Source organism: Ixodes scapularis, unplaced genomic scaffold (assembly GCF_016920785.2).
Source record: "Ixodes scapularis isolate PalLabHiFi unplaced genomic scaffold, ASM1692078v2 PGA_scaffold6__148_contigs__length_123643588, whole genome shotgun sequence".
NCBI classification, from domain to species: domain Eukaryota; kingdom Metazoa; phylum Arthropoda; class Arachnida; order Ixodida; family Ixodidae; genus Ixodes; species Ixodes scapularis.
The window spans coordinates 43,517,559-43,533,225 of record NW_024609881.1 but is presented as its reverse complement, the minus strand read 5'-3'; the positions used below and the strand labels follow the sequence as shown (position 1 = coordinate 43,533,225).

General features: G+C 43.3%; 1 protein-coding gene across 2 annotated transcripts in view; it reads left to right on the top strand.

The window, feature by feature from the left end:
- Positions 1–15,667, top strand: part of LOC8033079 (MAM and LDL-receptor class A domain-containing protein 2) — a 210,314-nt gene that overhangs the window by 182,244 nt on the left and 12,403 nt on the right. For both annotated transcript variants that reach the window (XM_029973441.2, XM_040210499.3), the window contains 7 exons: positions 4,513–4,638; positions 6,580–6,738; positions 8,742–8,887; positions 9,297–9,495; positions 12,049–12,192; positions 13,825–13,854; positions 15,404–15,577. In XM_029973441.2, coding sequence (XP_029829301.2) covers positions 4,513–4,638; positions 6,580–6,738; positions 8,742–8,887; positions 9,297–9,495; positions 12,049–12,192; positions 13,825–13,854; positions 15,404–15,577 — 978 coding nt within the window. The remainder of the gene's footprint in view (positions 1–4,512; positions 4,639–6,579; positions 6,739–8,741; positions 8,888–9,296; positions 9,496–12,048; positions 12,193–13,824; positions 13,855–15,403; positions 15,578–15,667) is intronic.

Below are 15,667 nucleotides of genomic sequence, written 5' to 3'. Positions count from 1 at the left end.
TGCGGCGTAACACATCGCATTCCTTATCCTCCGCCGTCGCCGTCGCCGCGATACCTTCGGGACCGCAGCGGGCAACGGCACGACGTTAGGGTGATTTCGTATCGGATTGAAATCGAGTGGGCACTCCAAACGCGGCAGTCGGAGTCGTGTTTCGGGCACCACGGCAAAATGTCACGTTGATTTTACTAGGACAGTAAGTGACGACGATTCAGTCATCTTGTCGCCTAGAATTATCATTTTTGACGGTTATCTTGGAGCTTTAACGTAAAGTGCCGGAAACGCTTCTCCGCCCCCCAGAACGGTTAAAACGAACCTAGACGGAGAGAAACGATATCGCCAGAGCTTATTGACACTGTACCTAAAGTTCAGAAAGCTTCGATTTCGAGTGGTAACGATCCCAAATTGGGCAAGGTCTGCACTAAGCAACAAAATTGCAGCACCAACATGTGAATATCTGGAGTGACGGTATTCTAAGTTAAGCGTAGACTAATAAGTGGCTCTAGGCTCAGCGTTCTTGAAATCACACAAACAGACATCCTTCTCTTTTTTTTTGCATGGTGAATCGTTTGTTGCTGTTGCACTCGTTAAATTGTAGGTAGGTTGCAGGGGCTGACACAGTAACTGTAACCGAAACCAAAAACCTTTAGGAACAAAATTTATTCAGTAACCGTAACCAGAGCGAAACCGTTATTTGAAACTTATAAAAACCGTAACCGCAAATTATATACCGGTAACCGATATTAACCGAAAAATGAAAATATGAGTTCTTTTTCCACGAATGACCTTGAGGAGGGAACTTGAAATATCGTGGCCATTTGACAGATTTGCCGTCAGCGAGTGGTGCATCTGGTAATACATTTCCGTTCAACCTTACTTTAGGATTAACAATACTTAGTTGGAATCATTTGTTGAGCTTATAATCAAAAGTCAATATTTCTAAATCTGCCACACTCCTACCATTGCTACATGCAGTCAGTACGTGCCGGCTTCAGGGTATTGACTAATAAGTCTGAATTTTAGGATGTCCATCGAACCCGTTTCTTTCAAACCCACCGACGGTCCTGACCTGGAGTAGCCAGTGTGAAAAAACGAGGAAAATCGACCACAATGGAGAGCTTGCGGAAAAGAAAACCTAATATTAATTTCGTCTGAAACGTGTCGCCAGTGATAATTTTGAAACGCAGTAAGAGAAAAATGTCGGCTTTTGCATTAATGTCTCGTATCAAGGTACTGACATATAAACAGGGTGTTTCAGGAAAGGTGGACACATTTGATATTGCGAAAACTACGCATCCCACCCAAAAAAGGCGAATGTCGTTTTGATCCTAGGCCAGGGGCCTATTTAGGAAAATTATTAGATTTGGGGATAATTATGTTAATTGTTTTCACGTAATAAATTTTTAAATGTTTAGTTTAAGGTAATGGTTTTATTTGGAAAGTTGCTGAACATGATTGAAAAACGCTAAATGAAATTTAAAAAAAAAGGTGTGCGATAGAAGTCACGGGTTAGATTTTACACCTTTGTGAAAAAACGCGCAACTTTGACGGATTTTCAAGTTTTGGTTTCAATCGGAGCGCTTCTCTGCACCGACGGCACCGCACCCTGTATGCAGCCTGCCCCTGCTGCGTAGGGCGAGGACAGCGAAGCTGATGTTGGTTACACTATTTCTCCACGGAACGCGGTACCGTCGATGCGGAGAAGCGCCTCGATTGCAAACCGAAACTTAAATGCCCGTAGACGTTGTGCTGTTTTTCAGAAAGCTGTAAAATGCAGCTAGTGACTTATATGGCACTCAAACCTTTTTTAATTGTTTTTTGATGGTGCTCAGCAAGTTTTGAAATAAAACCACGCGCCTCAACTAAAAAAAAAATAGCGCGAATTTTTTTTTGTTGCTGGTATAAATAAAAAAGTATAAATATAACTTCTAGCTGCTTTATTGACAGCTAATATCAATAAAGCAGCTAGAAGTTATATTTATACTTTTTTATATGTTTCGGTTTGGTTCCTGGTATGTTGTTTTGATATTACTTTAGGCAGTTTTCCTTCGTCGAATTCTCTTCTCGTTTACTAGGTGAGGCCAGTTTAGGTTTTGCAAGATACGTTTCTACTCGGTTCAGATAAACGTGGCTTATAAATGGACACATCGTAACATGTCTGTGACAGTGGAAAAAATATAGCTTCGACTTGTAAATTTCCCACATTTTTGGTGCATAAATTACTGTGCTGGGCTTTATACATCTAACAATGCAACGTGTGTGCTTCTATTTGCAACAAACATTTTCGAACGGGGAAATTCTACATATTATGGGAGATGCTTGCCTTGTGAACAATTACAGGCCTGTGTCTCTACTGTGTGGGTTTTCGAAGTTTTTTGAAATTGTTGTGCAAAGGCGACTCTCTTTTTATTTCTGCCAAAAAATAAATCCTGCGCAGCATGGATTCCTTCAGGCGAGATCAGTTGAGACGAACCTATGCACACTTTTCAATCACTCCTCTCCAGTCGCTTTTGGCCAGGGGCAAGTTGATACTGTGTACTTTGATATGTCGAAGGCATTCGACGCGGCGAATCATGTTTTGCTGTTGTCGAAACTGCGGTTGTATGGTTTATGTCCTTTGTATCTTGCTTGGTTTGAATCATACTTTTCTTCGCGTACAAACGCGGTTCGAATTTCGAATATTTTATCGGATCATTTCATCTCAACGTCAGGCGTTCCACAGGGCTCAAATTTGGGCCCTCTCCTTTTTCTAATTTTTATAAATGATATTGTTTCTGTTGTCAAAAATGCTAAGATCCTACTGTGCGTAGACGACATCAAACTGTATTTCTCGGTGCGTGGCTTAGACGAGTGTTTATTACAAAAACAGGATATTGATCGTGTGTCAGTGTGGTGCTAATCCAATCTATTCTTCCTTAACACACAAAAAACAAAAGTTATTTTTTTGTCCAGGAAGCGTGACCCGATTTTTTTCTCAATATACGCTACCGAATGCGACAATGATTCAGCGTGTGACCACCATGCGTGACCTCGGCGTTATTGTTGATAGCCGTCTTTCATTTAGAGAACATGTCACTTCAATGGTGGGTACTTCCATGCGTGTACTGGGGTTAATTTCACGTATGACGTGGGAATTTATCGAGTTGCAGATGTTTGGTCCATTTGTTTTGTTGCTTGGTTTGACCAAGACTTGAATTCAGTTCTGTAGTGTGGAACTCCTTTTCTGTGAATCGCTGCAACGAAATTGAAAGAGTTCAGGAGCGTCTGGTTCGAAATGCATTCGATCGATACTTTCATCGTCGTCGTTATTATAGTTACAAAACTTAACATATATCTAAGACATCTTAACTTACGAGAACTAAGTAAACGGCGTACCATTCGTGATTTGTCATTCTTGCACAAAGTCATCTGTGGTAGAATTCATAGTATTCCACTCTTATCATCTGTGAACTTTCATACACCTTTTCGCACTCGTAGATTTCTTTTGCAATTTTACCCAAATGCACCATACCATGCCTCGCCAATGTCTAAGACCCAGCACCTTTGTAAAGAGCTTTCTTCTCCTGATCTTGACATCTATGCAGATACGTTTTTAAAAATGGTCAAGCGTTTGTACAGTGTGAAATTTTGTTTGACCTCGGAAATCCCACAAAACCTTCGCTCTTGTGAAATGCAGTTCCAGGGTCACCGCATAGATGACGCCACAATGCCGGTGTGTTCCCTCATTCTAAAAACATTTAAGAAGTTTTAAGAGATCTCGTCTCTCTCAGTCGTACTCGGTCGCAAGAGTGTGAACGGGCCTTTAGTCGCACGCCGTGCATGTTTATACTTTCTACCACTGGCGCACACACTAAATAAAAGAGATAAGGTGTACATCGGCTTGATTTAAGGCTGGTTCTGTAATATCGTTAGGTCTTTTTATGCTTTCGGAGCTACCAGACTTTTCGAGCGGACAAAATTAGTTTTTGAATTAACCAGTCCAAAGGATCAAACTTCGAATTACCGTGCATTTTTTTCATATACCCAATTACGTAGTAATCGGTACCCTGTAATTAGCGATTATTCTGAAATAGGGCTGAATATTGCAGATGTTAAAACAAGAAAATAACCCAATTGAACTGCATAGAAACCAGAGGTTTTTCAAAGGATAGATAGAGGTAACTAAGTTTTAAATAAAGAACAATTACGGAACCTTTACATCATAAAGTGACTAGCATTGCAAGATAACTGACCTTTGCAATGAAGTAAACTATTTAAAACATTTTTGTGTCTTAAACTATTTAACATTTCTAAGGTCTGGGCGCCTCTTTGTTCTTGCATAATTCGTTGCGTCACGATCCTTGTACTTCTGAAACTTGTCAATTTCCCTATTTATTTTTGTTAGGATGGCAGCTTATTAAATGCAATATCTGTGTAATTTGTGTATTACTATTGAGTAGACATTCCATCTAATCCAAGCTATAGATTGTGTTCCAAAAACTTTTAAAACAATGTCGGTAATCGTGTAAATTGCAGATCATCACGTGAGCAGCTGTGCTAGCAGCGAATGGATGTGTGCCGATCGTGACAAGTGCGTTGCCGTGTACGAACGCTGCGATGGAAAGCGGGACTGCACCGATGGTAGCGACGAGATGCAGTGCCGTAAGTACTGTTGCACTGCCTTTTTTACAATTTGTTCCATCCATGTCTTCACCTAAACATAATTCTTGTCCTGCAGCAGGATCCGCAAGTGTCCTTCAAGACAAAAAGAGAGCATTTATCCTTTACACGAAATGTTTGTTCGTAGTATGATGTTTGTGTGCCAACAAGGTTGAGTTTGCTTTGATAATTTAAGCCTGAGACTAGGGTGGAAGGTAGAAAAACAAGCTTCCTGTTGTGTTTTGTAAGTATTATATGACCCTTTACTGTATAATGCATAAAAAATATTTGTGGAGTTTTAAATATGAATGATTGTATCATGATGCTGAAGGTGTGAGTCACCAAAGTGAAAAGAAAGATTTTTGTGCCAGCACAAGAAAATGCTGTTATTTGCTCAAGGCCACACCTTGGTGACCTTGATATATTTAGGGCTGCCATCACTGGAAGAAGGTCCTGTATGATGCACCGGCACTGTCGGTCGTCGTATGATAGGTTACTAGACTGCCGGTCGATGATGATAGGTTACTAGACACCGTTTCATTGTAGCTTGGCGAAGGGCGAAGGCTACGGCTTTAAAGAGCCAATCAGAGTGGCGGAGCAAGGCACACGACAACCTATGAACAGAATGCTAGGCTCCCACGGAGAACTGTCCCGTACTTTTCTCTGTCGCTCGGATTGGCTCGAGGTGATCATAAGATTTTCTCTTCGCCGAAATATTGTGACACAATGCATAACGTTTGTTTCAACAGGGCTATAAATACTAGGTGTCCTGGAAAAATGTTTACAGCGTTTACTTAACCGCAGAAATAAACTATGAGCCGTTGAACGCTGGCACACCCAAATGTAGCGCTGGCAGACTGGACCAGGGGCTAACGTTTTAGAGCTTGCACCTGCCTAATTAAAATTTATAAGCGATTCTTTGAGAATTCTAGATGAAAAAATGGAACCCCCTCCCTGCAGTCTCGCCATTCTCCTTTATGCATTCATGACCTTTCACAGCCATCATTTTTTTATTGAAACTTTTACCGGGTCACTCTGGTATTCTGGGAAATGAGATGGTTGATTATTGAGCGCGGAACGCATCGATAATAGAACCGTATGTTTGGAATCATCGTACAGACCTGAAGTCGGAACTGAAAATTGCAGCTGAAAGAGAGTGGCGATACACATAGTACACCATCGCAGAGAAAAAAGAAACTACATCTGATATCTCACATCAAGGAAAAACGAACGTCTCAAAACTTGCAAATGCACAAAGACGTTGCCATCTGCGGAACAAGAATAGGACGTACCCACTTAACTGACTCTTTGATAGAACAGAGGCTCCTAAATGTGCGACGTGTGGTGAATTACTAACGGCTATCCAGATTTTCATGTCATGCATCTCATTTCAACAACATTGGAAATACCATTTTCATAAACTTCATGAGCAGCAGATTCCTCATCATCATTTTCTCCTTTTTGGTCATGAATCCATCGTATCTCTTGAAACGTAGTGTGCATTTTTTTAAATATACTAAGATTCTCGAGTACTTTAGGTTGCCGAGCTGTATCGACCATATTTGTAATGCTAATAATTAAGTGCCTATCTAATATTTATTTATTTATCGACCTTATTTTTTACCAGTCGTTGCTGCTTTAGTTAAACCTGGCACTTGCATCAATAAAAGTTAAGAAATCAATAATTGAAAGTTTGAATAAGCACCATTAACCGTTTAATTAGAAAACGGCAATCCCTGAAACTTCAGCATCTGGCTCGGATGATGAGTGCATCATTCGAATTGAGACGTAGCGTTCAATGGCGCATAGTTCATTTTTTCAGCAAGGAAATGGAAAGAACTATTCTCTACACACTCAGTATATTATTTGAACATTCAAATGCTTGCTGCCATTGTAAAAATGACAGTATTGAATGCAAAACGAAGGCTCATTTGTTCTTTGTAGTGAGCGAATACGGAGACTGCAACTTCGACATGGAGGACTGGACGACCGCTTGCAACTGGACTGTCGACACTGTCGATGGAAAGCCTTCATGGACAAGGGCCAAAGAATCTCATTCTGAAGACACGGGGCCGCCAAGCTCACACCAGGGCAGGCCTGGAAGTGAGTGAGATATTTTACACTAATAGCTGTTATGAGCACTTCCCACCATAGAGTTATTATAATGTACGCTAGAGGTTCAACTGGCGCTAGTGTCTATGCGACTTCCGTGACGCAAATTGAAGCAGACAGCAACCAGTCTACTTTTCCAGTCTTCCTGTGTATTCCTATGGGAAAGCGCGCGTGCATTTTGTCTCTTCGCCGGAAAATAACACGGAACACTTTGGTTATTGGGGTCGTACCGAATAGTATGTACCTTGATAACACTGTAAAAGTGTAATTGCTTTAGTTAGCGCATTTTTCTTCATCAGTGACCGATGTTTAACTTCGCTACATTTCAGTCCCGAACGTGTGTTCCGCAGCAGGTGTGTAAAAACAAGCGACGATTCGAAGCAAAATTACAATCGAAAGGAATGTAGGGTGTGTTCAAGGCTCGCCAGCAATCCGGTGACGCTTATATATTGATAATATGCCAGTCCTGTCACTATATAAAAATGACCCCGTCATGCATGAGCGGATAAAAACATTCAAAACGTAGAGAATAAAGTCAGTGGGCTATAAAAGTTGTCTCTTCGTATTGTTTTCTTTGCCGGGCAGCTTTTATCGGGCACTTGTTCTCAAAGATTTCGAGCGTGCGAGTGATATTTTGAACGTAGAACAAGCAGCTTCGCTCAGAGCAGAAAGAATAAAACGGTACTTACTTATTTAAAATAGGAATAGATTACGTGGCCTTCAATTAATTTTTATCGTATATGCACTGATCCGGTGTTACTGCGTAGTTCTTGCCGTCTTTCTTAATTTCCAGATGTTCTTCGTTCGTTTGGCACGTATATCCACCACGCTGAAAAGCGCCGACGTCGTGTTCGCGCTAACAGTGTCCGACAGTGCACATAAATACACGTACGAAGTCGTTTTAGCACCGTTTTTAATGCGATGAATTTGAAAGAAAAACACCTTAACTGACCAATTATTTCGTCGGCCTGACTGAGAAATGTTCCAAGCTACCCAGTACGTACGAATTATTCGGGATATTTGCTCTTATGATCGAGCGTAGAGAAAAAATGCACTCACTTTTTCCCATAGAAATGCATTACCGGAAGTCAATTTTCGACTGGTTGCTGTCTGCTTCAATTTGCGTCAGCACACTAGCGCCACTTGAACCTCTAGCGTACATTATAATAACTCTATGCTTCCCACCACTGGAAATGGCATCTGTTGTTGAAGTTGAAGTTGTTGCAGTTGATTTTGTAGTCGGGGTTGTAGGACGACCACCCTGGATGTTTCCAAATCTCTGAACAAGATTGCCCGTCTCCCACGAAAATCGAGCCTTGGTCCACTGCGTGCGAAGCAGAGGCGTTACTACTGTGCTAAGCCACAGCGTTAATTAACCACTCTATGCTTCTTGTCACAAGTTCTGTGCAGTGCAGGTGAAAGCAACACCAGGCGGTGAGAAGGGGCGAGCACTAGGAAGATGCAACGGGAGAAAAGAGCAATGAAGGGCGAGGGGAGACAGGGCGATAAATAGGAATGTTAAATGGGAGAGGAGGTTTCTCTCCTCCTCCCAGCCTTCCTACTGCTTGTCCTTTTTCCCCTCGCCTGCAATACCTTGGCCTGTAGAGACGGGGACTATGTACTTGGGGTTTTTGTAGTACCCAAACCTCACTGCATGCGCTCTCTGAAACAAAAAGACGATAACAAAAATGCCGTCGGAGCACTCTCATTGCCAAGAGCCTGTGCCGGGAGATGAGTTTTCACGCGCTCCGGAACAAAATAGGAAGCAACAGCGTTCGGAACAAAATGTTTTGACGGCCTGTAAGTTAGATCTGGTAAGTTAGTTAGGTCTTGTAAGCTACAGTAAATCTGGCAAATTAGTTAGGTCTGATAACTTCCTGTAATTTAGTTTTTGTAAGCATATTAGGTTCGGTAAGTTAGTTAGTTCCACTGAGTTCTGGTGAGTTTTGTCCGACAAAATGGAATTTATATTGGGGTGTGTATTTATGTTGCAGCATTCTTCCTGGTTGCAAACAGTTCGTGGCTACCCGAGGGTTCTCCGGCTGTGGCCAGGTCGCCTGTATTCCCGGCCAGTCACAACAAGTGCCACCTGCGTTTCTGGTACTACATGAAGGGATCTCTGTCTATGGATTACCTCAGGGTCAGTATGCTAATGTTTGGCGACTTCTCACCTGTGCCTTTGCTTCTGAATGACAAGTTGTCCGTCTTTGTTGTGTTTCTTAACAAAAATAGAATTTAATGGGGTCGAAGTTGGGATTCTTGTAGCAGTCGCCTCTCCATTGCATCGCCGCTGCCGTCGCCGTAACACCAGTCATACCTTGCTGCTGTCAGCTAATAGCGTGCGTTCATTACCGTAATATCCCAAATATTTCTCCCCTCGCCCCCGCCCCCCTCCCACACACACCTAAATGTCTTTAAATAATGAGGTGAGCGACGTTTCGATAGGTAAGCGAAAAATGCTAGAAAAAGAGGAAACAAAAAAATTGCGTAATATTGCGATAGGTCACGCTTGTCTCAAAACGCATACGTAAACGTTACATAACACGCAGGTTCAGACAGATAGTTCCGGTGCGAGCCTTCCAATGTGGCAAGACGTGGGAAACCGCGGAGCACGCTGGCTTTACGGGCATGCCGTCGTGGGCCACTCTGAACCGTTCAACGTCGTGTTCGAAGCCCACAGAGGGGGTGACGCCCTCACGGACATCGCCATCGACGACGTGTCGTTCACTTCGAGCTGCTCAGAAGGAGGTGATGTTTGTCTTCTGTCGTGCGAACTCCTACTTAGGCCATTATATTTTTGGCATATACCATGTGGAACGTTTTGTGTACTCCTGATGTCTAGCTGGCTCCCATGTGGTCCGGGATCAAGCATATTGGTCTGAGCCCGTCCGCTCTGCTCAAGACAGGAAAGAAACACGCGTAACAACCGAGGGGCAAAGTGTTGCTCGTGTTTATTGTACATTTAATTAACGCAAGGCCAGCTATGTCTACCGATAATGCGTTAGCTAATTATGGCAGTGGTAAAATTGTCCCGCTCAACGCGGTTCACAAAAAGCTGAGCCCGACGCACGGGCCGACACTTGCACCCCGGTTCAGCCATAAAGACATCATACCTGCTCAAATTTGGATTTACTGTGTCGTACACCGACGCCCACGGGAAAGAGAAGGGTCGCATCCCCTGGTGCGCTATCTTTTATAAACGATTGGCAAGGAGGTTTCTCCCAGTTACCTCCAGAGGGCGCCGTTGTGCCATCATTAGCTAGAAGGGCAAACGGAGGTTAAGATGTGACTTCTCTCCCCCAAATCATCCCGCGACCACGAAGACAGGGAGACGGGCACCCTCGTGAAATCACTTGGCGCCAATGTAACTGTCGATAAACCCTGAAAAAAGTAACTTGGAGCCGTGTTTCTTCAAAATTAGGAATCGCTATAAATCTCAGAATCAGAGCTGTTGCCTAATTAGGAACAGCCAAGCTTACCATTTTTCTTGTAATATCCGAGACTCTGTGAAGAAACTCGAAGCAAAAAAAGTAGGAAAACGGGAAACCACTGCAGGTATTAGCATCTCAAAAAAGTGAAAGCCGTTTACAACTCCTTGTAACGCCGAATTAGAGCGCAGCTCTTGAGGAGGAGGAGGGAAGGGTACTGGGGGGGGGGGGGGGGTCAAGTGAGCTTGGGTGGGGGTCACGTGACCTAGGGGGGTCACGTGACGATGCCGATGACGTCATCAGTAATGATGACGATGCGGATACCGATGACATCATCAGTGACGTCACTGATGACGTCATCAGTGATGATTACAATGACGATGCGGATGCCGATGACGTCATCAGTGATGATGACGATGACGATGCGGATGCCGGTGACGTCATCAGTGACGTCACTGATGACGTCATCAGCGATCATGACGATGCGGATGCCGGTGACATCATCAGTGATGATGACGATGCGGATGCCGGTAACGTCATCAGTGACGTCACTGATGCCGTCATCAGTGATGATGACGATGCGGATGCCGGTGACGTCATCAGTGATGATGACGATGACGATGCGGATGCCGGTGACGTCATCAGTGACGTCACTGATGACGTCATCGGGGGTCACGTGACCCCGGGGGTCACGTGACTTGGGGAGCCACGTGACTTTGGGTGTCACGTGACCTTGGGGGTCACGTGACCCTAGGGGAGGGGTTACGTGACCTTGGGGTGACCTTGGGGGTTAAGTGACCTTGGGATGACTTTGGTTACGCCGACGGCGACGCCGACGGCGACGGCGACGCCGCTCAAGCCGGGAACGGGCCCCTCAGAGCTGCGCTCTAAAAAAACTGGTGTCTTTCTTTTCCTGGTAACCTGCATTACCTACGCCCTTATTGCATTGCCCGAGCTTCACAGGAGGACACCTTTATTTACAGCCCTAATATGTGAAGCATTCGATGGCTATGTGTTTGACATTTCGCGAAGCTGAAAAGTAAGCCTGGGTAAAAGCGTGGCCGTGTGGATCGACGCTGAGTGGTTAACGGGGAGGTCACGTGACCCAAGGGGTAGTCGAGGAAGAGTGAGGCATATGAGAAGGCGCTCGACCACCAGTGGGCACTAAGGGAGAGCAGCTCGCGAGTATGGAATTTTCTGGAGGATAGCCGAGTTTATTATTCCAATTAGCGGTAGTATCGCTTCGTTCTAGTCACAGCCATCAAGTGTAGACATGGTACGCATTAAACTATATGATAAAGAGCATCATGAACGTAGGCGTCTAGCGCCTGGAAACTCGGAGTATGGCTAAACACTTGTGAAGCTTAAACGTTTTACTTATGGAACACAATTGCCTAGCAATGTACCATAATTGTTTTTTGGTGGTGGCTATTAACACAACTATTACTAAAGAGTCCCTAGCGACTGGTGCTTTCCTCATGGAGCACGCCTTTTATCTCGTTTTGTTCCCTCATCAGTACGGAGACGTTTTAACTAGGCACTGAATTTTCCTGTGTGCTTCTCGGAGCGTGGCGAACCTCGCATTCATTTTTTTGTTTCATTCGACGTAGGCCCCGGTTAATGCCGATTTCCAATCCAGCACCGAAAATTTAAAAAAAAGAAAAAAAAAACTTATAGAACGCTTTAGTCTTTAAAGAAAACGAATCTCCGAAAACATGGAATCCTGGCTGGTTACGAGCAGTTGAGGAAAACACGAAAAGTACCGGAGATCGAGAATACAACGCAGCTGCTTCGCGCGCCACACTTGCCAAGGAAGCCACAAAAGCGTCGTTGGCGAAATTCGGCCTTGACAAAAAATCTGATTATTGCACAGGGGACGCAGTGCAGCCGACGGGGCACCCCTCGCTGTGTACGGAGGAGGAGTTCCTCTGCAAGGACAAGAGCATGTGCGTCCCTCGGGACTTTGTGTGCGACTGCCAGGCTGACTGCCCCGACGGAAGCGATGAGACTGACTGCGGTGAGCCTCGCATTCGTGTGCAGAGTTGATATTTTCATGTTGCGATCGTTCAGGCGTTGGCACGAGGCGACTGTTTTTGCACAATGATAACATTCACAGTTTGATGATGGCTTTCTTGCACGCGAGATGTCTCGAAATTATATTTCCCCACAAAGGTATATAGCCGTTGCTGCACGGTCGGTGTTCGTCAAAATGTGGGGCTTGAGGTCAGGATCAATTGCCAAAGTTTCCGTATTTGCAGTCATCCGGTTTACGAAAGCGATTTTCGACAATTTTCGATGAGAAGATTAGGTAGTTGACACTGTTTGTCTTCTTGTATTACGTTTTTTTTTATTTTTATTTTTTTTTTAAATTGATTTTAACTTTCGAACGCAATAACGGAAAACATCTGAATTTTGGCATGTGGTCCATGTTGCCAGCTCTGCATTTGGATGGAGACAGCGTTCGGTGGTGAAGAGTTTATATTTGCGGTGCAAAAAAAAAAGCACTGTACATTGTTTTCAGAGGCAGCTTAGATACTGATTTGGGTTATTTTTGTATTTAGCTAAAACAGAGATACTCTGCTAGAAGAGCATTCCTTAGTTTCTGTTAAACCACACGAGTCTGTTGGACATCATCTGATCTGATGAAAAAGGTAGAGGCAAAAAAAAAAGTCTTTCGATTGAGCATAGTTGTAAACCCGAGACTGAGGATACGGACAAGGGACAAAACACAGAACGACACCAGCTAGCCTGCACCCTCACCATCACTTCATTCTTTCGATTGCTCTTGTTTGTTGTCCTTGAGAGGCTCTGTAGGGGAAACTAACTTATTGGTACCTCGCTATGAGTGTGAATTAGCCTGTTTCGACATATGCTTCAATGAGGTACCCCGCAAAAGTTTGGTGATCACCGATTTCACTCAAAAATTGGTTCAACACAGTAATAGACATATATTCACACTAAACGCAATTTCAAGTCAATCATACTTTCATGTTCAAGTTATTGAATTTTCGGATTTGGTCTGAGACAGAAGTTTCACCGGCAACACAAAAACGGGACGTCAGATGGAACATGTCGGCAGTACAGACGGGTCCTGACAGGTTACAAGTCGTTTTGTAGCGCGATGTGAATGCTGCAAAAGCTCACAGTACCAGAACGAAAAAATAGTTTGTAAAATATTGCTCTTTTTCCAAAGGTATTTTGGATTAAAATAGAAGGCCTGGGTATTCCCAAACTGTTTTTAGTTTGTGTAGTTGAAAGAATGGCCGATGCTCCCCTTCAACAGTCCTCTCCCCATTTTTCTGTGCAAAATATAATATAACCTTTCACAGGCACATACTTTACAAGCTAATAACTTGCCCAGTTATGTTTCACCCTAAGTTACGTCCAGGCAAAAACTGACTTCTCTTTCCTCTCCCGAAGCTCTTTTGATTCCTTCATAGAAAGCAATATACTCTGAATCGTGGAAGCAAATAGCGCTCGACAATTTGTGCTTCATGATTCCGCTGCTTTTACACTCGTCTTTCCTGCAGTTGTAGTTCTCGGTGATCTACGACTTTGGCAGCCCTTGTATCATAAAAAACCAAAGCAGTCAATAATTTGTTTTTAATCGGTATTGGTTAAAAACTATACCCACTTGTTTGCTTTTCAGGTGCAGTATGCGTCACCACTGCATCCCCAGGTAATTTCAGCGCAAAATGTATTTATTTACCTTTCTGTTTTCATAATTCAACCAATACTGGAAACAAGAAACAAAACGAAACAGACAAGTGCTCACAATATTTCAAATTGAGTTTGAAACATCATACCTTTTTTGTTTTTATTTGCGTTATGTTTCTACTTTTGGATTAATTACTGAGTTTATAAACCTGCTTTCCCGTTTTCACTTTATCAATACTCTATATGGCAAAGGTGGAAGCTCTTTACATAACATGTTATGGATTTTACAATTAAAAAGACAGGTTTGAGCTATTTTGGCTTATAGCATAGCCTTTTGCACAAAACTGGTGAAGTTGTTTGCTCTGTGAGCTATGAAAGCCGTATTTGTTGTGTGATTGTATTAATGATCTTGTGACGTAAATAATGTTTTCGTTTATTTTAAAACGTAAATTAGAAGTTCATGCATGTCTGGCTGAGACAAACTTTACCAGGTAACATTGAAATTTCAAACATACCGTATTTAAGCAATTAAAAGTGAAAACAGAGTTTTACAGCAAAACAAGAAAAGTAAATACAGATTGGATATTGGTCATCTTTTTGTGTTGGTTTTAGAATTTCCTTTCCCCATTTACGAATAATTCTGAATGCGCTTTGAGACTCTTCAAAATAATTAAGAAAATGTATGATTAGAAGGCTTGTCATTTCGAACGTAAAATATGTAGGCACTTTGCAGCGCAATAAGAAAGCATTATGAGAAAGTATCATAGAAATAATAGGTACATACTTAGTCATCATTTTAGTGTAACATCAGGGGAGAGAATACGTCTGTGACTTCATGTAACGTCGCAGAGGTTACGGTGTCACGTCCTGGAGTCGCTTGACATTACTTCGCTCTTTTATGCGACGAGTAGACCCTCACTGCCACCGACGATGTGACCCATAGTCACCGACATAGTGATTAATTGATGTACAATATTAATATCTGATGTAAAGTGAATTCACACCTGCGAGTTTATTAAGGCCATTGCAATTCTATGCCCCATAATTTCAGAAACCTGCGATGTAGCAGCACAGAGAAAACAAACAAACAAACACTATGTGCCATTTCATCTGTTTCCTCTCTCGGGTATTCTAAATTATCAAGAGTCACCATCTACCTCGTTTTAAGGATTATTTTGGTGGCCTTGGTGACACCGTGATTGAGTGACAATGCGAACGAATGCCCCAAAACCAGAATGCTTTGTACATTAAAACACAATAAAAAGAAGCACACAAAAATGTCTGATAACAACGAAGAGTTTGCTGCTGACGATGGCGATGAGCTCATTGTTGCCGACATTTTATCTTGCTACCTCTGATTCGTACTAAGGTAGCAATTTTGGTGAGCTGGTGTGCGTTATTCACGGGGAAAAACAGCTCAAAAACGAAGACGACGAGAAGGAACAAACAAGAGGACGAAGCGGTTTTTTTTTTTTTTTTTGGTTTGTGTATGTAGCGTCTATCTTGACACGCTGCACATCGACAAGTTCAAACTCGGGAAACGTTCTGTCGTCTTCCTCATTCCACCCTAGGGCCCGGGAAGCCGAGTGGACGCGCGGTCTCAACGCCGAGCTCCGTGTCGCTGACGACCACCTTTCCGTGCCCCAAAGGCTTTGTGAGCTGTATGGATGGAGAACACTGCATCCCAGCACTGCTGCTCTGCGATGGCGTTCGTGACTGCCCCGATGGTGCCGACGAACATTGTGGTCAGTGTCGCGCTTCAGCTTGACCAGTCGAGGTATCATACGAGTGTATTTCGAGGCAGTAAAACCTGCCAGCAACCAGCAATGCTGGTC